The 27,751-nt window shown below is 43.5% G+C and overlaps 1 protein-coding gene across 2 annotated transcripts in view; it reads right to left on the reverse strand.

Moving 5' to 3' along the window:
* Positions 1-7,601: 7,601 nt before the first annotated feature.
* Positions 7,602-27,751, reverse strand: part of crim1 (cysteine rich transmembrane BMP regulator 1 (chordin-like)) — a 123,862-nt gene continuing 103,712 nt past the window's right edge. For both annotated transcript variants that reach the window (XM_042332682.1, XM_042332681.1), the window contains exons 11-17: positions 25,977-26,186; positions 23,516-23,731; positions 21,645-21,866; positions 19,118-19,312; positions 17,646-17,780; positions 15,593-15,774; positions 7,602-11,175 (exon numbers count right to left, since the gene is read on the reverse strand). In XM_042332682.1, coding sequence (XP_042188616.1) covers positions 10,993-11,175; positions 15,593-15,774; positions 17,646-17,780; positions 19,118-19,312; positions 21,645-21,866; positions 23,516-23,731; positions 25,977-26,186 — 1,343 coding nt within the window. In that variant the 3' untranslated portion in view covers positions 7,602-10,992. The remainder of the gene's footprint in view (positions 11,176-15,592; positions 15,775-17,645; positions 17,781-19,117; positions 19,313-21,644; positions 21,867-23,515; positions 23,732-25,976; positions 26,187-27,751) is intronic.

Genomic DNA, 27,751 nt, shown 5'->3' on the forward strand with positions numbered 1-27,751 from the left:
CAGGTGCTGAGTGTGTGAATTCTCCTGAGAGAACAAGACTTTTCGAAACAAAGAGACTTGGAGTGTGTATGTGGGGAGCAAAGGGCTTTTACATAGCAAGTACCTCCCTCTTCACAGATGTTTCCCCTCAAACTGTGCTGCGAATTTTACTCTCCTTGAGACAGCAACAACAAATTACATTTGCATAGCGCCTTTCACGTCGGGAGGACGTCCCAAGGCGCAGAGACAATCGCAAAGTAATGAAGGGAGCTGTTTATTTGATTGCCTCATCAGTCATCAAAGAAAGAAGACAGTGGTTCCTACATGGCCTTATTGTTACTTTGTTTCCGTTGGTCAAGTAGAAGAGGCAAACACAAGGGGCAGCAAATAAGGTGCAGGAAGTGGAATTCATATGATTGCAGCTGGAAAAATCTCACAGAAACGGGCACACCTTGTGATTTTCCACTGGTTTGCAATACTTTTTCCATGACGTGATCAGAAGAGGTTTAGCTGAAGATGTTCCCTTCAGTCCAATTGATCTAAATCTTCCAGAATACCCACCCCACCCACGGCCCATGCCTTACCGTTACAGCATCCAGCTGCTGCTTCAGACCATCCTAAAGATCTGAGGGAAGTCACAGGATTAAGTGGAATTGAACTTGTTCTTAAGGGAGTCCAGTGTCCTGAACTCAATCATCCTTCCTGTTAGCTGCTTCCAGATGTTATTAAACCCTCCTGGTCAGAATTTGATCTAAATTTGCCCTTCCCAAACCTCTGCCCTCTAAATGTATTAAACCCAATGAATGACTGAGGATAGCTTTATCAGTAGTTGTATCTGTACGTTACATGAACTAATTCATGGCTAGGCATTCAGTGACGACAGTCTCTGAATAGTTGATTCCCCACGTTCAGTCTCTAATTGGAGGCTATCTTGTCAGAATGCAAAGTAGAAATTTGGCAGAATAAAAAAGGGGGCAAATCAACTCTTGGAGTTTTCAAAAAAGTGTAATTTCTGTGAAAGCTCCTAGAGCTAGTTACAGAATACCACTGGAGGAAGCTTGGGTAATGGTTATCATAATTATTATTATTATTTATCCTTGCAGCTTGCATAGTGCTTTATCGTGCCATCGGAATGTCTAAAAGCACCTTCACATGATCTATAGTGACTATATTCATAAAGTAGAGCCCCGCGTTTTTCATCAAATCGAAATAACGATTAAAATTGGAAAACTTGTATAATAATACAATAATTCTTGCATTTGGTATAGTGTCTTTCATGTCAGAAGTACATCCCAAAGTGCTTCACGATATAGAGTAAAATGGATTGACTGTATTTGTGGGCAAACGTGGCAGCCAATTTGCACATAGCAATGTCCCACAAACAGCCATGAAGTGAATGACCAATCTTGGGAGATTGTTGACAGGACACCAGGAGACACATTGTAGGTTTAAATCCCACATCAGAATTTAAACTCATAATATAAACGAAACTCCAGTACAGTACAAGGGGATGTGCTGCATTGTTGAAGGTGCTGTTTTCCCTTAAATTGAACTTCCATCTGCCATTTAAAAATCCCATGAAACTATTCAAAAAGAAAGCAGAGTTTTTCCTCATATCCTGGTCTGCAATCCTGCAGATTAATCATGAATCTACTAAAAGCTGTTTGTGGGACCTTCCTAGTGTAAATGGCTGCTGCACTTACCTATAAAAAAATAGTCATTGCACTTGGCAATAATTAACTATGAAGCACTTGGAGACAGTTTGCCAAGACAAGGCATTAAAACTGTAAGTTCTCTCTATCAGAACCCTCTGACTGGATTAGCCATTTCACATGCTCTCAGCTCTGTGTTTTTGTCAGCGAATGTGGCAGCTAATCTGCACACAGCAATATCTCCCAAAGCCATGAAATGAATGACCAATTTTATCTGGCGATTGTTGACCAGGCACTCCCTATATATTTTGAATAGTGCCATGGGATCTTATTGTCCATCGGAATAGGCAGATGGAATCTCAGTTTGTTTCAATCGAAAGACGCCAATGCAGTGCTCCCTCAGTGCTGTGCCCAGTGTCAGCCTTGATTTTCTAACATGTTGTCTGTCTCTGAGCATTACTAGGGCTGAATCAATGTGACAGTGGATTTACTGGTTAATGGCTGGCAGTTTGAAGGAATTCTCTTCACAATGTTATCCATTGATGTTTGTCGCATAAAGGATAAATCAATGGCATGCTGAACACGAGATCAATACGTTCTCTGCCCAGACGTTTTAGTGAAGCCCATAAATGATGTGTGGTCATTACTGATCGAGGTAAATTAAATGTTGGTAACTTGGGCTTTTAGGCAATTAAAATGACTACCTGTCTGGACTGTAGAAGGTTGATTCTAATAGTTTCTATTATTCTTAAAGGCTGCTAATACTGCTCCTCCCTTTCATCTCTCTTCTTTTGAAGGTGATTATTCTACAGATGCCAGAGGAGGAGGGAGGTGGGCAATCATGCCTTAACCTGATTGTTTCTCATCGGACTTCAACACACAACTGGCTCTGGGTACAGCTGGGGAGCTACCAGGAGCACAAACCCTGACTGGTTTTCCACTCTGTAACACAGAGACAGTGAGCTCAATTGTAGCGCCTCCAACTGCAACCCAGCTTGAGATCAGCATATATTGATTCAAACCTACAATTATATTGATCATGTATAGCTCCGTTCCGCACTACCCAGTTAAGTAACTGAGCCATTGAGCAGTGCAGAGGCTCACTCGTTCATTTTGCGATAAGCAATTCTGTATGTAGCTTTGTTACAGGGATATCCAGCTACCCCATTCTCTTCATTGTATGCTGACCATTCAGAATTGCATCAAAAGTAGGCACTTTGATAACAAATTTCAGGGGCTTAAATACAAAGGCCTTTTCACACGCAATATTGGACTCAGTGAAAAATGTTCGCTTCGAACCTCTGAGGACTTTTTGTTAGAGTCTTAACAGATTGTGCATATTTGTAATGTTTGCCAGTTGTTAATGGACCACACCAGTGCTCTCTAACCTTTCTAAAACTCAAGAGGCAGCCAAGCCTATTATTTGGCCAGTGTAACAGAGGATTGAAAAATACACTTAAAAAAACCTGCAGAGCTCTTCTAACTCCTGAACCCTTACACTTCCTGTATTTGTTAACGGGACAGAACTGGCCACAGGCAGGTGTTTGGGACTTGGTTCCAACAAATGGGCTTGGAGATCACACGACTGCAGTGAAGTGGGTCTTCAAATGGACAGCTGCTTACCATTGTCCCTTGTTGGCTGCCCTGTGTTATGAGAGACCACAATACCATTGTACAGCTGTGATAAACGGCAAAGGGCTTTTGTGATAGAGTTACTCAAGCAGGAAGTAAAGTACAGGGAACTCAATAGAGCCAAGGAAGGCAGGATGTGTTTCTTCCCACTCTACAATTTTCTTTCCTCTTCCAAAGGCACAAGTCTGCTTCCTCACCTGACTTTAACACATCGTGCTCTCTGGGGAGCTATCAGGAGCAGGAACCCTGACTGATTTTCCCTTCCTTAATACAGTAACAGTGAGCCCAATTGTAGCACCTCCAACTGCAACCCAGCTTGAGATCAGCACATATTGACTGTGACTCTGGACACTGGGGTCTATCTGACGCTAATCTCTACAAATAGCTATCTTTTTGCTGTGACTTAAATTTCTCATTCTAAATATGTTGTGAACCGATTGCTACTTTTAACAATGTACATTTCCCCCAATTCAATTATAATAATAACCTTGCAATTTGAAATAGCGCCTTATTACGTGATCAAGACATAAATAATCCTTGCATATAGTGCTTTTTCACGTCTTCTAGACATCTCAAAGCGCTTCACAGATTACACTGTAAAGTGAATTGACTACATTTGTGGGTGAAACAGGGCAACCAATTGCACACAGCACTATCCCACAAACAGTCGTGGATTGAAGTGACTAATTTATTATTGTTTTTTTTTCTTGAAGGATTATGAACAGGCGTATGGAGTAAGGAAACTTGCCCAAGGTTTCGCCCTGCTGGGAATCAAACCCAGGTCTCTCACTGCGAGGCGAGTGCTCTAACCACTGAGAACAGGACTCCACAGGACATCACAAAGCGTCTCACAGGATATACTGTAAAAAGTGCAGTGATTATGTTTTTTGTGAGTGAACGCAGCAACCAATTTGTGCAGGAGCAATGTCCCACAAACAACCATAGAGTGTGTGAATTATTTGGAGGATTGTTGGCCAGGACACTGTGAGACCCCTTCTTTTTTCAAATAGCGCCATGAGATCTTTAACATCCACCAGAACAGGCAGATGGGACATAAGTTTAATGTCTCATCTGAAGAATGGCACATCCAACAATGTCGCACGCCCCCAGCACAGCATTCGAGTGCCAGCAGACCACAATTGTGGGGGCGTTACAGACAAGTCTGTTTCTATACTGTATTGCCACCACACAAGTGTATACTCGTAGACTTTCCAGCAGAGGTTCTTGATAATGAGCCAGGACAGGAACACTGACTGATATATATCAAAAATTAGCCTTAACATACCCAGACTAGGAAAGATATATCACTTGCCTAGTCTGGGTATGTTGAGGCTAATTGTGGCCTTTCTGCTGGACATGGCTATATAAGTGCAAGGTGCGGTTGTTGACTCCCTGATCTAAACCAGCCTGAGTGGAAACTCAGACAGCAACTGAAGCAAGAAGGTTTCTCAATGAAGAGGAGAAAGTCCACCTATTCCAGGCTTTCCCCAACGCTTACTGCAGGCTAACTCAGGAGCGCTTTCTGAATAAGACTGGATACATTATAGAGATAAATTGGGTGTTTTTGGTAGAGGGAGAGGGGTAAACAAGAAGAGGAATAGATTAGCAAAGAAAAATAATCCCTCCAAAACCAAAAAACAATAATAAATTGGTCATTTTCAATCTACGACTGTTTGTGGGACATTGCTGTGCACAATTGGCTGCCACGTTCGCCCACTAATATACAGTTAATTCACTTTACAGTATATTCTGTGAAGCGCTTTGAGACGTCTAGAAGACGTGAAACCGCTATATCAAATTATCAAATGCAAGGATTATTATTATTACTACAATTTACAAAGATGGAAATATAAACACAACTCAAGTTAAACCCACCGCTTGTAATCTCAAACCATTCTCATCAACCACAGCAAGAGATATGATCACTTGTAACAAATGATTTACATGCAGCCTCCCATGGGTTTGCTAGGAACTGGTTTCTAATTGCAACCAATTAACACATCTCAACAGGAGTGTTACATTTCTTTCTATGAACGTCTCAGATGCAGCAACAGGAAAGCTGTGGAGTATCACAGCTCATTACCGAACCACTATGAAACTAAACATCATGCAACACTAAACATCGGCTGTGTTATCCTTTTTAACTCCACAAAGTAAACTCTGCTGAGGTTTGGTTCCACAGGCACTAGGTACGCTGGTCCAGGCAACCGTTATTCATGTGACAATGCGTGTTGGTGAGATGAGCTAGCTGGTCTCAGCCGGAACAGCAGTTGAGAGACTACATTTGGGCACTATACAAATGCAAGTTGTTGCTGAACATTTGAGCTTAGTGTCCCTGGGTTGGCAAGGATAAAAAACAGCCAGTGTTCTTGTTCAAATTTCATCTACAAAACACACAAATAGTACATCCTGTGAAGTGCTCAGAGACATGTTTCTGACGTGAAGGGTGTAATAAAATTTTTCCACAAATGTTGGATTATTATTTTATTGTCCTGTGTGAAGGACACTATATAAATGCAAGTTGTATTATGATCATTGTACAGTGACCCTCCTGTCCCTCCTCCCCACCGCTAGAAAGTGCTGTGTGGCTGTACATGAGTGGACACTGACTGAAGACTGGGATCAGGCTTCACAGATAATACCTTCAAGGTCAAATAACCCGCTGACACTCATTTTAGACTCACATGTGAAGAGTGAGGTAACGTTACTCTCCACCTCATGTGCACTGTACCCAGCCTGAGTCAGCAGCACCATTAATTAGGAGAGGAGGTGCGAAAATTGTACGGATACATTTTTTTGATATAGTAAATGCTGTATACTACTGTGCTCATTGATGCTCGACTCCAGGTGAGCATTTGATGTCAGTGGGCTAGGCCAGGATTCTCAGCATAGATCAGGGGTCCTGCTCACAGTCCATCTACAACCTGGGAATTTCCTGGACCACGTGGCTCTTCCACACAACCTGCTGATATTCACAGTGCTCAAAAGGCCCAAATACCTATCTCTGGTCCTAAGAAAGCCCTTTGGCTCAGTTGATCTCATCTCCTGTGGCATCCTGTAGCTCAGTGGTTAGAGCACTCGCCTTGCAAGCGAGAGACCTGAGTTTGATTTCTGGCTGGACGAAATGTTGGGCAAGTTTCCTTACCCCACATGCCTCTGTTTACCTAGCAGTAAGTAGTCGATTGGCGGATCACTTTTCCGGGGGTAATAACTCCTTCAAAAAAAAATTGGTCACTTCAAACCACGAATGTTCTGGGACACTGTTGTGCGCAATTGGCTGCCACGTTTCGCCCACAAAATATACAGTCAACTTACTATTCTAAAGCCCTCCTCACCGGTCTCCTATCCATAAAATCCAAATCATTCAAAACTCTGCTGCCTGCATTCTCACCCGCACGAAACTCCGCTCCCCGATCACCCCAGTCCTTGCCAGAGAGGATCGACTTCAAGATCCTCACCTTTGTATTCAAATCCCTCCACTTTTATCACCTTCCGTTATGGAAGGGGATCCGTTACTGTAAAGCGCTCTGATACGCCGTCCGGCGTGGAGGGCACTATATAAATCTAAGTTGTTGTTGTTGTTTACAGTATATTCTGTGAAGCGCTTTGAGATATCTCGAAGACGTGATGAAGCGCTATATCAAATGCAAGATTATTATTAACTCTCCAGAATACCCACCCTACCATCTTCCCATCACAGCATCAAGCTGCTTTGTAAATTAATCTAGAGTGCCCTGGCTTCAACTACCTTTCCTAGCGACCTGTTCCAGTTGCTAATTATCCTTTAGGTAAAGAAAACCTTCCTGGTGTCTGTCCTCAAATTACCCTTTGAAATTCTAAACCTGTGCCAACTTGATGTGCTATTGTGGCATATCTGAAAATAAGATGTCTGAGCTACATACGGCTTTGTGTTGCGCAAACTAGACTTTCACACAAGTGTGTGTCCAGGGAGGGGTGCTGTTCAATTCACAACAACAATTTACATCGGTGTAGTACCTTTACACAGCTAACTGGGCATCCGAGCTGGTGCAAGGCAGGGGAAACAGGTGACCAAAAGATGAAAAGTTCTTGACGTGAAAGGGGCCGAGGTGGAGCAACTTGGGAATAGAGCTCCAGAGGGCGAGAGCAGAATGGCTAACAGCTGGCCTATTGATAGTGAGGCGGCCAGGGCAAGGGAAGTAAAACAGGCCAGTGTTAGTTAGGTGGAGGGAGTGGCTGGTCGGTAGGGCTGCAGGAGGATAAAGTGGTAGGTCAGCTGAGGCCGTGAAGGACTCTGAACATGAGGACAAGGATTTTAAACTTACACGTGCTCCATATCACAAGCACAGAGAGCGGCAGTGGGTTTAACATTGTTTATTGTGCTGTCAAGAGCAAATTTACAAGAAAATGCCTTACATTTAAAAAAAAAGTAAACAAGCAAACTGCAGACCTGCAGTGCACTCCAAGTGCCACATACGCATCTATTTTAGAAATATATTTGCATTATTTTACATTAGCACAACAGTAACCAAGATACAAGAGTGTAATGGATACAGTGCGTAGCGGATGTCAATCCTTTTTTTTAAAAAAAGCATTTCACCCCCGTGTCCTGTATCCTGTTAGGTTCTTTTCTCTCCAGAATTCGGCCACACTCACAAAACAAGCAGTTATGATATATGTTAAAACTTCTTGACACAACTCTTTTGGTGGGAAAGGAATGAATAATTGGTCTTGACAGAAATATTCTTTTAGAGTGGACAGGAAGAATTGCTTTCATGTACGTAAACAACGAGCCAGGGATGCTGGGGTGGGGGTGGGGTGGTTGTGGTGGGGGGGGATTAAAGGAAGGGAAGATAGTACAGGGTTTTCAGCAAATAACCTTTCTTTAGGGATAGACAGGAAAATCTCGACCCTTAAATTTAACCAGAGCATCTTTGACTCCAGTACGTACAGAGCAAACACCTTACATCTTGTCATGTTCTAACTCTTCATTAATCATCAGATTAATAAATTAGGTCATTTAAACAATAAATTAGATTTCTTTTTTTTCCTTTTCAGTTTCAAGTTCAGCAAGCTCCAATTTCAAGTATCTACAACAATACTTGAGAATTTCCAACTACGAAACAACAATTACAACATTTTCACATTAAGCAAACTGGGTAATGGATTCTCTCATGAAAGCACTTTAAAAGATATTACACAAGAAAAAAGGGGTGGGGAGTAATTAGTATAAAAAGTGCCAAGACCTGTCATTTTGTTTTTAATAAATTTAGTCAATTATACTTTTATCCATTAATAGACAAACTACACAAAAAAAGTCCAGCTTATCAATGACAACATTCCAGTAGTTTTTTTTCATTAGTAAATTTTCAGTAACAGGAATCTTGTCATGCTTTTGTAATTTCCTCTCTCTCTCTCCCTCAAATTTGTCAGACAATGCATGTTTGTGAGGTCTTCCAGAGGATATGGAGTCTTTTCACAATTACCCATAACATAACGTACACCGTGGAACGCCGCTGTCTTAGGAAATGCCATTACACCAATCAGCTTTATTGAAATGTGTGTTTCTTCCCTTTCCACTTCTCTTCCCCAGCTGCCAATCACCTGTCCCCTCTTAACTCCTCTCATGAAGGTATTTCACTGCTTGTTGCTCGCTTCTATCCAGGTAAGATTCCATAGGTTTTGCTCTGTTACCTCACCCGAATGGCCATTCATTTGTGAGCTTTGACAGTGAATCGTAGTACAATATTCAGCATCTCAGTCAAGCCCCATTTTGCCTTAAACTGATACGCATTGATATGCACTGCCAGCAGGGGCTGCTGGATGGCAACCAGAAGCAGGAACGCTGCCAGTATTTTCCCCCACCCATAACCCAGGGGTATTGAAGGCATTGTGCCCTTAAGGCCACCCCAGCTAATATCAGCTCTCTCATCATAGGATAGGGATTGAATCTAGGACTCTTCTGGTCTGTCAAGCTCAGCTACTGATTAGATAAACTATCTGAGTCATTGGAAGGAGTGTGTGGGAGGGTTGGGGGGAGAGCGGGTAGGGGTGAGGGGCAGTAGCTGTGCTGTTTGTTTAAATAAAGCACGTCTAGTGCATTCCAATTGCAAGAGGAAATGTTTACACTGAGCTTTCAAAAGGAAATAAGGGCAAATATACACACATACACACACAATACAATGACAGGAACAACAAAGTACAGTGTCGCTTTGCTCATAACCTTTTGAGGGTTACATTGTGATAGCAATCAAACAAGGACTGACCCATTAAACTGTACAGTCAATCACCGACATTCTGACCTGACTGGGCCTGAGCAGGAGGTGGGGGGGACATTGTGGCCTTGAGGAGAAGTAAAACCCCACCAGTGAACACGTTATTAAGGATGACTGTGAAATCCACAATGCAGTCTTTAAAGCCTTTTCAAGGCTGAAATAAGTAAGTAGTGAGAGCGAGCGATGCTGAAGCTGTCAGCAAAAGGCACAAAATCTTAGGTAAAAATGAGATGCTCTTCCTTTCGTGGATCCTGGGAGCCATCAAGCACTGAAATGGAATGCCTGTTAAGCTATTTTTTTTAAACTGGATAAAATCTCTCTAGGATATAAATACATTAAACAGGAAAACATAGAAAATTATATATATGTACAAATACTTTTGTTTTAGCATAATATATATTAACATAAATATTCCTATAATGCTAATGTTTCACAAAGCATAATCTCCTTTTTTTTCTGAGCTTCAAAAAAGGTGCTTGAGCAATATATCATTACGAAGCTTCCTACCACGGAAGCAGTTTCTAGTCTGCATACCAGTAAGTACAAACCCCAGTCTTCTCTTCAATATCAAAGCAGGAACTTTGTCCAACAAAGTTTCTTCGATTTCCACCTTCGAAACTCTAGGTACCCCACCAGAGGGAGTCGGTAGCCTTTTTTAGGGAGGGGGTGGGAGAAGAAGGGAGGTAGGGTGGAGAAGGGGGTAGGGGAAAAAACCTTTGTGGTTGTCCTCGTCTCTGGTGGCATCTTACACGATCCAGTGCTAATATCATACAATAAAAAAAGTTTGGGCGAAGCCACTCGCTGTGCTTGCCAACCAACTGGCCAATAAAAAGCAGCACACGATACACTTTAATATGGCCTCAAGTCAACCTACCCTTAATATCTTTGCCATGCGCTTTTAAAAAGAAAAACAATGTCCTTACTTATCTTACGTTTCCATGTGTACAGAAATGTTGCGTCTACGGTAGGCCTGGGAGTTTGGGACCATGATGGTCCTTTTCTACGTTTGTACTTGGGGCACACTACACGATGTTCATGCCAAAGGTTTTCTCTCTATAGTTTTCAGTGGGTTAGGCTTTGTCATTAACAGGTACAGAGACTGAGAAAACCAGAGTCCATACATTTGGAAAGTCACTGGTAGTCAACTTGAGAGACTTTCCTTCCACACAATGTCCTTCTCCTCTCTACAGCTATATTACATGCAGATAAAACCTTAGTAACTTTAACTTTGGTGCTAAAGTGTTCTAGGAAACACTTGGTCAAATATCACAAGGAAAAGCGGGAATGATTTTTTTCTGGCATACTGTAGGAGTGAAACGAATCCTGTCCCGTAAAGTCTCAGAGCTGTACATGAATTCACAAACCCAATACAGTCCATTAAGCAAGTGCACAATTGTAGCTTGGTTTTTTTTTGTTTGTTTTTTTTGCATTTTTTTGTAGCGGATAAAAAGAGTCTTTCTGGGTCGAGAGGCATCTCACACTGTCTGGTAGAAGCTGTCCACCTGCAAGTTGTTCTGCTTTGTGTTTGGCATGCTATAGAAACCACTGTGTCTGGAGTCTGGGTCTGCCATCCTCAGCATTCTCTGGGAGCTATCCACTTGAACCATGGTTCCTTTCTTACAGTCCACATAAACCAGCTGATTATTCAGACAGGAGGGCTGCAAGACAAGAAGAAAAGAAAAAAAAGCTTAGCTGGAATGAATCCTCATCCACAAAGAACAACAAGAAATTACATTTGTATAGCGCCTTTCATTTTAGGAGGATGTCCCAAGGCGCTGGACTGTCAGGGATCTGCACCCAAGCTGGTAGTTGGGATCAGGAGGGATGGAGGACAGAAAGGGTAGGGGTAGGAGGGTGACTGAAGGCATGGTTAAAAAGGAGAGCCTTGAGACAGATCTTGAAGGTGGCAAGGGAGAGGGAGCGAGGTGGAAGGACTGTGGGATGGAGTTCCAGAGGGTGTGGGCAGAGTGGCAGAAGGCCCGCCAGCCAATGGTGGGGCGGACAAGGCGGGGGACGTGAAGCAGGCTGGAGCCTGCTCAGCGGAGGGAGTGGGCAGGTTGGTAGAGGGTTAGGAGGTCACAGAGGTAGGGAGGAGCGAGGCCATGAAGGGTTTGAAGTTGCGGATCAGGATCTTGAACTGTATCCTCAAATCACCAGTTTTGCTCTTGTTATTACATCTTATTTTTGTAATTTTACATGTCATTTAATAATAATAATCCTTGCATTTGATATAGTGCCTTATCATGTCATTGAGACGTCTCAAACCGCTTCACTGAATGTAATGATTGTATATTTTGTGAGTGAAACGCAGCAGCCAACTGCATACAACAGTGTCCCACAAACAGTGGTGCATTGAGTGACCAAATTATTATTATTTATTTCAGCTACAAGATTCACTATCCAAGCACATATTAGGGCTTACCTTTCTTTTCACTTTATTCCTCTTACTCTATTGGCCTTGAAGGTGCTGGCTTAAACTGGGCTACAACATTATATGTATATATAAACATAAATTGTATTGTATTGTACAATTCCAGATATGGTACCATAACGGGCATTTATGGTACTAAATCTCTAGTAGCTTACCCGAATCAATCTTCATGTGAGAGTTTGGACAGTGAGTTAATTTCTATTTCCCAAGGTCAACTTTATCAGCCCTACCAAACTATCTCATAGGCCAATTGGGATATTACTCCAAAACAATCAACAACAACTTGCATTGATATGGCATCCTTCACATGAGGCAGCGTCCTGGGACGCTTGACAATGGCAACGTCTGACTCCCAGCCCGGGGGAGAGGGAGGTGACCATAAACATGATCAAAAAGGAAGTTCTTTAGGTGGGTTTTTGAAAGTGGGAAGGGAGAGGGCAAGGCAGAAGGATTGAGGGAGAGAGTTCCAGAGTTTCAGGGCGTATCCGGACAGCAGAGTTTTGAAGTAGTTGAATGTTGTGTATGGTGGAACTGGGGACACTAGCGAGGAGGGCATTGGGATAGTCCAGCCGGGAAGTGATGAAGGTGTGGACGAGGGTTTTGGCTGCTGTGTTTGTGAAGTACGGAAGGAGGCAGGTAGTGTGATGGAGGTGGAAAAAAGCGACCCTGGTTAGGGAACAGATGTGGGGTAGAAAGGAAAGCTGGGGGATTGAACCTGACGCCTAAGTTACGCACGGGTTCGGAGAGTCTAAGGGAGAGACCAGGGAGGTTGAGGAGTTCAGATCCGCATATATGGTTCCCTCTGCCTCCTCGTTCTCCGGGATCTCTCCGCCGCGTTCGATCACGCCATTCTCCACTGCCTCTCCTCCCTCATTCACCGTAGTGGGACCGCACTTGCATGGTTTGAGTCCTACTTCACAAACTGCCAACAATACATCTCTGCAAATCGCTTTTCCTCCCACTCCTGCCCGGTCACTTGCAGGGTACCCCAAGACTCCATCCTTGGGGTAGATTTGTGTGTCATCCGCATACATGTGGAAGTTGACCCCATGTCTGCGGATGACATCGCATGTAGATAAGGAAAACAAGCAAGCAAAAGATGGATGCAGGGGTTTGATGATTGAGTGGGTTTGTTATCCTAGATATCTGAGACACTTGGCTATCTTATTTGACACTGGATATCACAGACCAGAGACCATCCTGGGAACATTCTGCTCTATGATTCAACACTGTACGCAAGTGTTATCAGGAGAATGCTGCCTTCTTATAAGGGTTTTGACCGACTTCCACAAAGAAAAGTTTCACAGTGGAGATCGTTTATCTCAGGACTAAAGTGCAGCTGTACTATTTTCAATTTCCTTTGCCCGAGGACATCTCCTGCTCTGCTTCAACAGGCATTGGTATGGAACCTTGCCAATGAAGCTCTGTAACTGGCTGAGAGGGGTATCTCTTTCATGCTATTCTCTATCTATGTAGGGAACCACGATCCCACTGCAGTAAGGCTGGAAATCCAGTGGACAACACAACTGACTTAGTGAAGAATATTATAATAATAATAATCCTTGCATTTGATATAGTCCCTTATAATAATAATAATTATTACGTCGTTGAGATCTCAAAGCACTTCGCAGAATATATTGTAAAGTGGATTGACTGTGTATTTTGTGGACGAAACACAGCAGCCAATTGCATACAGCAGGGTCCCAAAAACAATCGTGGTTTGAGTTGCCAATTTTTTTTGAAAAAAGCAATCCTCCAATTGACTTAACAACTGGGTTCCTACTTACTGCTAAGTAAACAGAGATATGTGGAGTAAGGAAACTTGCCTAAGGTTTCATCCCGCCCGGGAATCAAACCCAGGTCTTCTCTCTTACGAGGTGAGCATGCTAACCACTACATTAAACATGTTAAACAGAACTCAAATTCAATCTGAATGGAGATTCATTTTCCAAGTAGGTACAAAAATCTCCAAAGATCTGACAGAAAAGCAAGTCAGGAAAACACAAAAAAAACTAAAAACATTAATTGTGTCCTTGTCCATTATTTTTTAATCAGATGTAAGAAGATGTATCTTGTTATATCAAAGCCTCTCGTTCCATTTAATATTTTTTTGCTTTTTTTGCCAGTTGATTTATATTTTTCCTCGTCATTTCCACATGGGATACATTCTTCCCTTTTGATATTGTGAATCTTTTATCTGCCTCCAAAACATTAAAAGGGATAAAATATCACATGGGAGTCCAAAATACTGCTGTTAGGTTTCTTTTTGGCCAATTGTAGTCTTTTAGTTTAGTGCTTTAATTTTCGGTTTGAATATTCGTAAGCATGGTGGTGGGTTTCCACATGTGTTAGACATCTAGTTCCATCTCCTGAAATCAATGGCTCTAAGATTCAAAGCCGAGCCTGATCTTGACCTCGCTTGATATGTACATGCATGTATTAGCCAACAAGGGACACTAGATGGCAATCAAGATCAGGAACCTTGGTTGATATTTTGCTCATGAGCTTGGAGGTGCTGATGGCAAATGTAGCCCATCTACTGCTGCCTGACTGAAGCCCACTATCTCAGCCCAGAATTGCGATCACTCCTCATCATTACACAGTAAATACTTTTATTGTTGTAGGGGCCAGGGCTGTACTGTGCTCTGCATGTCTCAGTTCCATGCCAGGCAGTGGTACTGCTGACCGAATCATCGGAGAACTCGCAAAACTTTTAAAGTTACTATGAATTATGAATCACCCTATTTTTATCCGCTTTAGATCCTGAGTACCAAGCACATTGGAGTAAATTGGCTTCAAGGAGTTATGGAGCTGGCTTTACTTCAGTAGAGATACAATAATTAACTTGGAGTGATTCAGCTGTACCTGTTAAATCACCTCCCTTGTGCCATCAGGCTCAGTAATTCTTCTCAGAAAATTACTGTGATAAAGCAGTGATAGTTCATTGCTTATTGAAAGATTACAGAAAGTTAAAAGGGAAAGCTGCCATGCAAAGAGCGTCTTTTTTGTGAACGCTAAGACTGTTTTAATCAATACAATTATAATACAATTTATAAATACACACTTATGGAAAGATGACCAAAACTATGATCAAAGGTATGTTTTGAAACAGACCTAATGAGAAAGAGTCTCCTGGTTCTCTGACATAGTGTGTCTAAAAAATTTGGATGTATTATACAGAGTAGTTTGGCGGCCATTAAAAATAAAGTAGTCATGGCTGTTTGTGCGACACTGTTGTGCACAAATTGATTGCCAACTAATATGGAGGGCGTTCACCATGATCACCAACTCATACAAAGTGACTCCACTGTACAGAAAACTTTGTGAAGCACTTTGAGATGTTTCAGCATGAAAAGGTGCTGTATCAAATGCAAAGATGTTTATTATTTGAAGCTGAAGAACAATGTGAGTCACAGATATGCTTTTCCCCTGGGTGTAGCTCACGTCTTCAGCTGCATCCACATCCGTGGAGCTCTGAAAACTGCATACATGTCGAGTGCAGCCAGCTGATTGTGGCCACACTCCTGTTTGCTTGGTAGAAGTACAGTTTATGACTCTCAAAATGCAATAAAAAGCACACTTGCTGTTAATCTCCATGATTTAACAGCAAGTATGGTGTGAGGAATCTCTCAAGGACAGCCTACCTTTGTAGGAGCTCTGTAGCAGGGCACTGGGATCCACCGTTTCTTCTGATTAACCAGCAGCAGAGCTATGACAAGAATCAGGGCGATCATGACCGGAATGGCCACCCACGCCACCGAGTGTATAGCAGAATCCTCGTTGTCCCGGGGATAATCTCCGCCGTGGGCATTAACACGAAGGTTCTCTACATGGAACAGGAAGAAAGTAATTCTTTGTTAGGATTTTCGCCAAAGTCTGAAAGTTAGGAACAAGAGCATTACCCACTAAGAGGAGCACAGTGTGTGTAGACATTGGTAAAGATTATTGTTATAATTAAAGTGCTCTGGGATGCTGCCCTGTGTGAGGGATGCTATATCAATGCAAGTTGTTGTTGTTATTATTAATAAGAAGTTCACAACTGATTACCAGAAAGTGGAAGATGGAAAGATCCTTAAATTTGATTCAGTGGGTTATCATGGAAAAATATCTTAATCTGCTTCATATTTTTGAGGTGATTGATGGTGTTTATTGGGTAAAAGTAGCAGTTAAAAAAAATTGGTCAATTGCGCAATTGGCTGCAGGGTTTCACCCACAAAATCCAGTCCACTTTACATTACAAAGACGCTTTGAGACATCTCAATGATGCAATAATGTGCTATATCAAATGCAAGGATTATTATTATTATTATATTATAATAATAATAATCCTTGCATTTGATATAGCGCTTTTCACGTCTTCTAGACATCCCAAAGCGCTTCACAGAACACACTGTAAAGTGAATTGACTGTATATTTGTGGGCGAATGCGGCAGCCAATTGCGCACAGCAACGTCCCACAAACAGTCGTAGATTGAAAATAACCAATTTATTATTGTTTTTTTTGGAGGGATTATTATTAGGCGTGTGAAGTAAGGAAACTTGCCCAAGGTTTCGCCCTCTGCCTGGAATTGAACTCAGGTCTCTCACTTGCAAAGTGAGTGCTCTAACCACTGAGCTACAGAACTCCACAATCATCTTAGTAATGTCCTATGAGCTGAAATGTGTTGAATGATGCATTGATCTGTTCTCTTGCCCTCTCTTGAAGTCTTATTATCTACAGGATGCAGATCATCCAGAACTCTGCAGCCCGTGTTCTCTCCCGCACCAGGCTCCGTGAACCTATCACCCCCATCCTCGCCCAACTCCACTGGCTTCCCATCACATAGAGGATACAGTTCAAGATCCTGGTCCTCATCTTCAAAGCCCACCACTGTTTTGCTCCCCCCTACCTCTCCGACCTCCTAACCGCCTACCATCCTGTTCGCTCCCTCTGCTCAGAGGGCTCTGGCCTGCTTCATGTTCCCCAATCCTGGTTGAGATCAGCTAACTCAACACCAGGAATCAAACCCGTGACCTTCTGGCTTGTTACAGTTTATCAGAGGTGCCTTCATCCACCTCCACATCCGAAGAGGGTCAGTTCACAACATAGCTGTTATTTTGCAATACAGTGATAACCAACATGCAACATATGTTTGAGCTTGTTTAATCCTGAACTATGAATTGCTCTGTGAATTGAGCTATAAAATATTTACTAGTCAAACATTTAATGCAGACTGGAAAGGACAATATATGGCTCAATACAAGTGTTCCTGTTAGGAAGCAGTCCACTAGACAGTTACTCGAGTGCTTTTATCTGCACTTAAATCAGGTAATGTTTAATAATGCATTTCCATCTACCATTAAATAAAAATATTTAATTAAAGAGAGTGATTTAATTACCAGCACTCTTGCTGGTCCATTGAGACTGGCATTTCAAAACCAGGCGGAATGAGAAGACTGGAGCTATACAATTTTGGCCTGGGCAATCTCCTCTCCTCCCACCCAAGCAGAGAATAAACTGACATGTCGTCAGTTTAGTTGACAGATGTTCTGGACAAACTAATAGGATGGGGGTTCATCCCATAGGATGGCACGACCATACCAAAGCCAGAACAAAAGGCACCAAAAGTTAATATAAGTGTAGAATCAATAGGATTTCTCCCCGTCTCCCTTGCAGTGGGTGCGCAGTTGCTAGAGTTAACAATCCATCTCTCTTACCACTGCCCATGTCTCGAAGGTGTGAGGGAATTTCGTTTTCACCAGGTGTCGGCCAGAATGGGGCTTCCACTTCGATCTCTCCCCTTGGGTCAAATTTTTCTATCGGGATGTTGGTTGGCTCGGGCATGTAGAGGTCTGTGAGGAGGCAGGAAAGCAACAATGAGGGGCACATGCAGTACCCTGTGATCTCGATGGGACACACTTCAGGAACCGATGCAACAGTGCCATTTGTAGTCTACACAGCAAATCCATGTTAGATTTTTATGGTACAAACGCGCATCACCTACAGCAAATATACATATGGTCTACAGAACAGGAGCTCGCCAGTTTAAATTCTCATCTGTGCTGGTCTCAACAAGGCTTGCATGGAAAAGCTAAATCAGCTTTGAGATTGGTGTGGGATGGGGGGAAAAATCATCCAGGATTCCAGCTCTTGACCCCTTTTCAGAACCCTCTATTGTTAGTGCATATGTGTGACAGCCCAGTGAGTTGTATCGCTCACTATAGTTGAGTGGCCTGCCCACACTCACTACCAAGCCTCACACACAAACAATGACCATTCGAGCAGGGACACCAAAGGGCAACCGTGGACCCACCCTCCAGCAAGAGGAGGCCAGAGCAGGAGCTCCGTTAACAACTCGGTTAACAACATATATAATGTCATGGGCAAGCAAACGCTGTGAAGCAGATTGCTTGCCAGCCCTCTCGACTTGGCTATCCTAATCAAAACATGGAACACAAAGGCCCACATGTTGCACTTTCCAGTAGGAATCATTGGATAGCAATCGAGAGCAGGAACCCTGACTCATTTTCCTTCTTTAGCAAAGAATGTGCTGAAACCATTTGTAGGGCCCCTACTGCCACCTGAGTGAAGACCAGATAGAGGCATTGACCAGGCATTGAGCCTGCAGTTTGCTGGTCTGTATGGTTTTGCTCCATGCTGGGGACTAGGTCATGGTGACAACTAGTAGGGTTCTATGTTTTGAAAAAGTTGTAATTCAAAACAGATCTGGCCATTGCTTTAGTCAATTAAGGAAATAAAGCAAGTGTTTTGGAATTGGTGTATGGGGGAGGAAAGGAGGAGAGTAGTAATTGTCTGGTCTAAATCACTGAATAGAGTTCAGAGCCGAGGAGAAAGTGAGGTGTGTACCAGAGTGGAAGTTTCAAGGTTGGCAGTTTTGCCATTTACCCTCAAAGCAGAGACTCGGTCAACAGACCACACCCTCTTAGGACCATAGAAATTTACGAAACAGAAGAAGGTCATTCAGCCCATCGTGTCTGTGGCCAGCAATCCTTTCAGTCCCATTTACCTGCCCTTTCCACATCCCTCTAACTGATTCTTTTTGAAGTATCTGTAGCTCTTCAACTGCCACAAATAACAATAAGGATGTGATGAAGCCGCAGGGAGTCTGGGCAGATTCAACCTTTCCCAGTAAATTGGAAACTGGAAAAGATGCTATCACTCCAATTACCTGGACAGACAGGACAGCAGCTCCCTTCTACGTAGACTGGCTCCAGGCAGGCAAGCGGAGGGCAACTGACTGTCGAGCACAGTGTCTGACCTTGCAGGCAGTAACAGTGGGTGCAGCTGTCAATATCCCACCTCTCCTCGTCTACGTATGTCTTTTCGTTGAAGTGACACACCACCTTCTTTGGGATGCTCTCCTCTGTTTCCCAGAAAAACAAAGACAAAAGGGCTCATTAGATCTCTCCTCTGTTAATCATTTTCTCTCATTGACACCCCACAGTGGCTAAATGCTTCCATTGTCTGATGAGATCGGTTAGCGGGAGGGGCTTTACGATCCCCGCTCTAACCTGGCAGGGCCAAGAAGGAGGCTCAACATTCACCTTGTATTAGCCTGCCTCAAGTCCACCTCTTTGACAGCTCATGTGTGTATATACACATGCACATTTGTAATAATAATAATCCTTGCATTTGATATAGCGCTTTTCACGTCGGGAGGATGTCCCAAAGCGCTTCATAGAACACACTGTAAAGTGAATTGACTGTATATTTTTTGGGGGGGAACACAGCAGCCAATTGCACACAGCAATGTCCCACAAACAGTCGTAGATTAAAAATGACCAATTTATTATTGTTTTTGGTTTTGGAGGGATTATTACTAGGCGTGTGGAGTAAGGAAACTTGCCCAAGGTTTCGCCCTCTGCCTGGAATTGAACTCAGGTCTCTCGCTTGCAAAGCGAGTGCTCTAACCACTGAGCTACAGGACTCCAATCCAATTGTACCATTGGAGAGAAACTTATTTTACCTTTTCAAAGCCCAGGCACAGCCACCGATTGTTAACATCCCTAACTGAGATCAGCCAATTCAGCACAGACTAGGAATCACACCTGGGGCTTCCAGATGTGCAACTAAGTGACACACCAGGCGGTGAGTTAACCCCCGCAGCCATTAAGCCAGCCTCTGTTCACAACCTGCTTAAACTGACTCCTGACTACAGTAGTCTGAAGTTTACACAACAACTTGGCATTTATACAACGGCCTTTGCTCAGGGTAATATCTCGGAGGGAGTCCTCGCTGAATGTACATTTAAATAGAGAAAAGTAACCAAGGCAGTCAGAGATTCTAATCGGGTGTTTTGAGTAAGTGTCTGAAGCAAACACAAAAATATTTCAATCCAACCAAAGTACTGTAAATATAGGGATGCAGATCTTGTAGACTAAGTGTCACCACCGCAAAAACTACCCACAAAAAGAGATAAAAGGAAACAAACCAGAAAAAATCTCAAGGGGATGGTTGGAGGGGATGTGAGGGTTACTTTATTCAAATGCACTAATCTTCTGATCTAGCTTCTAACCTCTGGAGTGCAGCTGGCCACTCGAGGGCGCAAGAGCCCTACAGTCAAAAAGAGCTGAACCTTGAACATGTGGAGAGTGTCAGGGTGCGGGCAACTGGTAGAACCCCTGACATAACAAGAAGCTTCTCGTGAGCCAGACCCTGTCAGAAGCTGCTCCAATGTGTCAGTGTTTTCACATGAAAAAACAAGTAGAATTTGCTTTGAAGTAGAGAGTGGAGTTCCTTGATGAATAATTCTATATCAATATTAAAAACCATCAACTTTCTTCTGCGTGCTTTTAATAAACAGCCCATTGAGGGGTCAAGTGATACAATGCAGCATTGTGAGTAGGGAAGTCCCATCCCTTCCCCAGTACATCGCCGAGTGTGGATTCTATGTCTCAATTGGTTCTATTACATGACGATCACTAAAAATAGCAATTGGTTCATTACTATTTATAATGGGAAATCCCACTCTAAACACAACTCATTGTCCCAAATAATTATACAAGAAAGACTCCTCAGAAGAGGCAAACCGTCCATGGTCTCTGTCAGCACAGAACTCCGATCTACAATAACAAGGATTGATATGGCGTCCTTTATGCAGGATAACATTTTACAAGGATAGTGTGGAACACTGAGCGGTGGGGGCTGGGTGGGAGGAGGTGACCAGGGCGACTGTGGCTGGGTATTGAAGCTGATAAAGGGCTGAAAAGGGATTTCTGGAAACTACAACATTTGCATTTATACATAGCGCCTTTCACATCGGGAGGACGTCCCAAGGCGCTGGACAGTGAAGGGTTCGCACCCAAGCTGGGGGTTGGAGTCAAGAGGGGTGGAGGGCAAGGTGGGTGGGGATGGGAGGATGACTGAAGGCATAGTCGAAGAGGACGATCTTGAGATGGGCCGTGAAGGAGGCAAAAGAGGAGACAAGGTGGAAAGGCTCAGGGAATGGAGTTCCAGAGGGTGGGGGGAGAAAAGCTGAAGGCCAGACGCTGAAGGTGTTGCTGGCAGGTCAGGGTACATGGAGCAGACATGAAGCAGGAAAGAAAATACATTTAACTTACGCTGAGCCATGAACAACTGAAGAGTTAGCACAATAAAAGCAGCCAGTTCCTGCTGGTTCCCTTAGAGAGAATGACAAAAGATTCCTCTTCCTCTCGCCGCACCCCCCATTATCAGACAGCATTATTGTTACTTACCAATGCAGTATGGACAGCACTGCCCTTTCCGCAGGACAGGTCGGGCACACGTCACAGGAGGGCACGACTCTGAGAAGCAGTTGATGACCCCATCCATGCATATGCAGCTGGAGCAGACGTTGGGTTTCCAGGATTCGGCAGCGAGGTAGATATCTCCATCCTCGCTTTTGCAGTAACTGGGCATGCTTTTGTTGCTCGGCGACAAAGGCTGAAGGGGCTCATCTTAAAATGGGGGGAGAAACAGGAAGTGTTTAGGAAACACTTATTATGTAAAGCAGAATACAGTTAAGCAAATTTCCCCTCCCCCCACACAAAAAAACAGGTTTACAAATTAGTTACAATCAAATGGTTTTCCCTTGAATTACTCCCCCTCTTCCTCCTCTCCAGAAACAAGAAAACTTGTGGTCTCATTCTTAAGACTTTTAGATTAAAAAACGTAAGATTATGTTGAATATTAGAATATTCTTCAATTCAGTTGATTTGGAAGAGTTTCCCTCCGTTCTTTTTAAGACTTCCAAATTAAGACTAAATTGAAGAATTTTCCAATATTTTGCATAATTTTATGGTTTAAGATGAAAGTCAAGACTGAGTCCACAAGAAATTTTACATTCTAAAGGTGCCAATTACTGCTGGTAACTTGACAAAGTGACTTTATGCATGAGCCTTGATAGTGAATGGTGGCAGAGTATTCAACTGAGGAGGGTGGGAAGGAGGAGGGAAAGGGGCATCAAAGCACAGCCAGATCCTGTTCTCACCCAATGTCCAGCAGGGTCATGGATAATGATGAAGAGTGGCTGATATGTCCCTTCCTTAGTTCAAAGGTGCCAAGGCCAATTGTAGCCCCTTAGTACTACCCTGGCCAAAATCAGGTAAGTCAGTACAGACCGGAAACCAAATTCTTGACCTTCTGGCCTAGTACTACTCATTGAGGGGGTAGAGGGTGTGGGGGGTGTGGGTGGGGGAGAGAGAGATGTGTAACTCAAGTTATTGCTCCTCGTCCTCTGACTGGTCAGACATCTAACCTTCTCCTGAATCTTCTCTACCCCATCCCTGGTTTCAAGCTTGCTGTCTCAGCTTGGGCCTCACATTCTTTCACGAGCCTTCAGCTCCATGCTGTTCTAAGTACTTACTCTTTCTCTGCAGCACGGGTAAAACTGCTGTGTCAAGTGATTGATTGAGGAGTTTCAGCCTCATTTAGGACTTGGATAAACATTGGCAGTGTTCTGGCTTGGGCATAAGGTGCAGGCAGACGCTCCCTTGTAGGAATGTTTTTCGGATGAATCACTGATGTGCAACTGGGATTTGCATTCATCTGAACTGTATACAAGTGGGCTTTAATGCACCACAGAAAATCTTCACTCTGTGCTAAACATTTTCTTTGAAGCTGTGAGCTCCATACAACATAGGACTAACTGCTTCACACTTGCAGATTAGGAAGACATGGATTTAGAGAACCCATTTTGCACAAGTCAATGCTCTCTAGCTATATCTGCGATCGCCTCTTGCCCTATGCTCTTCCTTGTTTTTCCAACTGGTCCACTCTCATTCCTCACACCCTCTGACCACCACCAGTCATCTATCTTTCAGCGGCTACGCCCCTGCATATTCGAGCTTTCTCCCAAAATTTCTCTGCCTTGTGTTTCTCTCCCTGCTAAAATACACGCTCTTTGACCGTGGCCTTGGCCAACATCCTCAATCTCCCCCTCCTCTCCTTGATCCGTGAACCTCTTTGTAACGTTCTTTGCGACTTTCATCCTACTTGAAGGGTGCTGCTCTGTAGCTGCAAAAAGTTGTTTTTATTTTTCCAATTGGCTCAGTCAGTCTTACTTGACTGAAATGTTTGTAATGGTTGGGGCAAGGTAGGTGTATACCTGGGCACTGTGGGCAGCACGAGTCCTGGGTGCGGATGGGGTTCTGGCAGAGGATTGGCGGGCAGACCTCGGTGTCGCACAGCACCCGGCCAATGTGGCACGTGCACTGGGTGCAAGCGTCGATGTTCCACGTTTCTCCTTCCACAAAATATTCACCGCCAGGAGCGTGGCAGATAGATGTGTCGCTCAGCTCAGGCTTCCGAAGGCCAGAATCCTCTGAAAAAGCACAATATATAAAAAGCACAATATCAACACTCAGCAAAATGAAGAGGCTGCCAATGTGTACCAGACTGAAGAAAATTAATTTCTTTACCAAAGAAAATGAAGGCGTGCTTTCACATCGTTTGGCCGCATTAGAGGGTACTCTAAATGCTGTTTGCCAAGACTGGAACTCATTACTATGTTTTAAAAGGGAAAGGATACCATCCTCTGTCAGGATGCATAGGCTTAAAGCCTATCATTTTTAATAGCATGTGGAGTCCTGTAGCTTAGTGGTTGGAGCACTAGCCTCGCAAGCGAGAGGACCTGGGTTTGATTCCTAGCGAAACATTAGGCAAGTTTCCTTACACCACACGCCTGTTTACCTAGCAGTGAGTAGGAACCCTGTTGTTAGTCAACTGGTGGATTGCTTTTCCTAGGGTAAGAATCTCTTCAAAAATAAATTAAAAAATATCAATAATTTGGTCACTCAATCCACGACTGTTTGTGGGACACTGCTGTGCGCAATTAGCTGCCATGTTTTGCCCACAAAATATACAGTCAATTCACTTTACACTTTATATTCTGTGAAGCGCTTTGAGATGTCTCGAAGATGTGATAAGGTACTATATTAAATGAAAGGATTATTATTATAATGGAGTCAGGCGTAGTGATGAAGAAAGCATAAACTGCTGGAGACAGAGAGAGAGAGAGAAGAGATTCCATATATACTACACACAAATAATTTGTGCCATTCTACCCTTTTTTTTTGATGTGCATATGTGTGTTTTCGGTGAGTCCCTGGGAAGGGAGAGAAGAGGAGGCAGAAAATTTACGTGCTCTGCAAAGTGAGGAATATCAATGCTGGGCATTCCATCAAGCTTTCCTGAGATTAAATACTCCCAAATTACAGACTGGTTTGAGTGCTTGGGGGAAAATCTCGGCTCAATAAATAGCTGTTCTGATTCCACAAGTTGTGCAATATGTGAGCCACATAACAGAGCAAATATCTCAGCAGCAGTAAAGGTTTGCTTGGTATGTATTTCCGTGCTCACCTGTTCCTGTGGCAAACTCCTGCCCCCCACCCCATGTCAGCATCAAGCACTCACGGGGTCAGGTACACCACTGGCTTGATGTAAAGCAGAGCCACCTGTCAAGTGGCAGATTGGCTCAGTTGGCAGCACTTTCACCCTCAGTTCAGGAAGGTTGTTGATTCAAGACCCATTTCAGCACTTGAGCTCATAATATATTACCACACTTCAATAAAGCACTAGGGGAACACTGGAGGGGTGTCCTTTGAGACGTTAAACAAGATTCCATCTGCTTGATCTTCAAATGGATCACCCACATTTCGCCCACAAAATATATACGGTCAATTCACTTTACAGTTTATTCTTGAAGCGCTTTGAGACGTCGAGAAGACGTGAAAAGCACTATATCATTGCAAGAATTATTATTAATTATTATTAATTACTTGAAAAGAAAAAATTGCAAGGCTATGGGAAGAGTGTGGGAGTGGGACTAATTGGATAGTTCTTTCAAAGAACCATCACAGGCATGATGGGCCGAATGGCCTCCTTCTGTGCTGTAGGATTCTATGAAGAATTAATCACCCTGAACGAATAGCTTAAAATAGCTTTAACAAAACAAAATGGTAAATGATATTATGTACAGAGACAGAGAGCTGCAGAGAACAGTACAAGGTTTGGTCCATTTCCTGTTAGGACTGTAAATCAATTTGCATGAACTCCAAGCAGCTCTGCTAATGTCTCAGAGAGTGGAATACAGAGAATACCTCCCACCACTCCCTTGCTGCGGACAATGGTACAAAGTGCTCCTCCTCACAGATCCAACTCTGTATTTGTTTCCAGTGGGGAGAGTGCTAGTTCACAATGGTTATCACAGCAGCATTGTTGCGAAAGGTCAGGCTGACAAAAACTGGCTGCTCGCTACAAGTGTCAGAAAAGGCACAAACAGGCTAATAATAATACTTACATTTGATATATATCATCTTTCATGTCAGGAGTAAGACGTAAAGTGCTTCACAGGATTTACTGTAAAGTATAATGACTATGTAATTTGTAGGCGAACATGGCAGCCAATTTGCACACAGCAATATCAAATAGCCATGGAGTGAGTGGCCAATTTTATTTGGGGGATTGTTGGCCAGGACACTGGGAGAAACAAAAGTCGAATATTTGCAGAGCCCTGGACCTGTGGTCTTAATGCACGAATCTGGAAGGCATCAGCAAAGTTTCCTTACCCGGGCATGATGGGCAGCATTGTCCAGGCCGGATGGTAGGATTCCCACAGTTGGGCACGGAGCAGGTGATGAGGGCGCACATCTCACGTCCACTGTAGCAAAAGCACTCGCGGCACCCATCATGCCAGCTCTCACCACTCTCGTGCCGTCGGCCATCCATGGACAAGCAAGAGCCAGTTTTGACTGGAGGAACCATGGTTGTCGGCACATCTGGGGATGGAGCAGAGTAGAAGAAAGTGAGTCAGTGTCTTGTGCAAGTCTTGTCCTCTAACTGCACAGCTGCTCTGCACATCTGCACAAACTAGGGCATTTTTGCATGTTTTACCAATACATGTGAGAGCAATCCTCCTGGTTACTGCCAGAATCTCACACACGTAAAGTATCCCATTAAATCGGATCAAAGGCATTTCATGCAGTTGCACACATTTTGCTGCTGCCCCCAACACACACTCACTCACTCTAATACACACACACAATGAGGAGAGTGCTGAAGACTCTATCAGTGTGTTGCTGAACTGATATAACTATGTATGTATGTGCTGTATGTACACTACTCTTTCTCCCCTCACAGGATTGAGATATAACAAAAGTCCCAGAGAGTAAAACACAGACAGCGGTGTCTGCCCAATGGCATACACATCACCAGGTGTGATGTGCAGGCCATGGGGCACCCACACTCCAGACCATCCACTCTCCAGATCAACCCCAAATCCCAGTAGCTGCGGAAAGATTTCACCAAGGTATTGCCAGGCACAACTTCAGCACTGACTTCAGGAAACTGTTTGGCCATTGTGTGTGGTGTGTGGAGAGAAGGGAATAGGCAGAGACAGTAAGGTGACCATCGCTATTCAGAGAGCCCTGCTGGAAGAGGCTTGTTTGTGGCCTTTGTGTTGGTTGTGTTCAGTGGTAATCTATGCCCGTTTGGGAAACCAGCTAAAAGACACTGTCAAATCTCACACATGAATGAGGGCCACTTGGCCAGTGTACAGAGTGGCAGCCGGTATCTGTAGAGCTATATCCAGAAGATGCAAATAAAAAAAGATTCAAATGCTTTAGGAAGAGGAAGAGAGAAAAACGCGAGAGGGTTAGAAAAAACTTATTTGTATCATTTGTGCCTGACCTCTGTGATCGTCCGGTGTTTGTGCAGATAGCACCACATTCCAGGTGAGAGGTCGGCAGGAAAGCTGTGATTGAGCTGCGTTGCTCCAGCACTGACATGGAACGCTGCCAAAGTAGCCATGGGGTAATTTTCCCTCTGACTATTAATAAAAGTGTGTGTGGGTGTCAGAGTGACAGAGATAACTGTTAGGTAAAATAAAGCTTTCCCCTCCATCACTCCACAGTCTGCTTTATAAAGGGGGAATGAGATGCATGACGAGTACTCTCTAAATGCAAAATTCAGCAGGCACAAGCTAGACCCCCTTACTAAATGGATTGAATATTCAATCATTTAGCTGGAGTTATTTTATCAAAGAAATGACCTGAATAAATTACTCTTCCTGACAGCCCCATTGGCTTCCAGTGATGCAAAGTGAAGAGATTAGCTTAACCGTATCATCAGGACTCTTGGGTAAGGTTTTTTGTGTGTAAATTAGGCTAGAGAGGTTCCAGACTGCGCTCTTCATTTAGCATTCCCATAAAATAGATGCTCATTTAAAAGGATCCTTGAAAATTTCATTTTCGCTCCTGCATTCCTTCCCCCTTCTTCAGGGACTATCTGCCTTAATGTGCTTCAGAATACATTAAACCACCTATACTGTGCTCCTCTCGCACTT

Source organism: Callorhinchus milii, unplaced genomic scaffold (assembly GCF_018977255.1).
Source record: "Callorhinchus milii isolate IMCB2004 unplaced genomic scaffold, IMCB_Cmil_1.0 Scaffold3, whole genome shotgun sequence".
In the NCBI taxonomy this organism is placed as follows: domain Eukaryota; kingdom Metazoa; phylum Chordata; class Chondrichthyes; order Chimaeriformes; family Callorhinchidae; genus Callorhinchus; species Callorhinchus milii.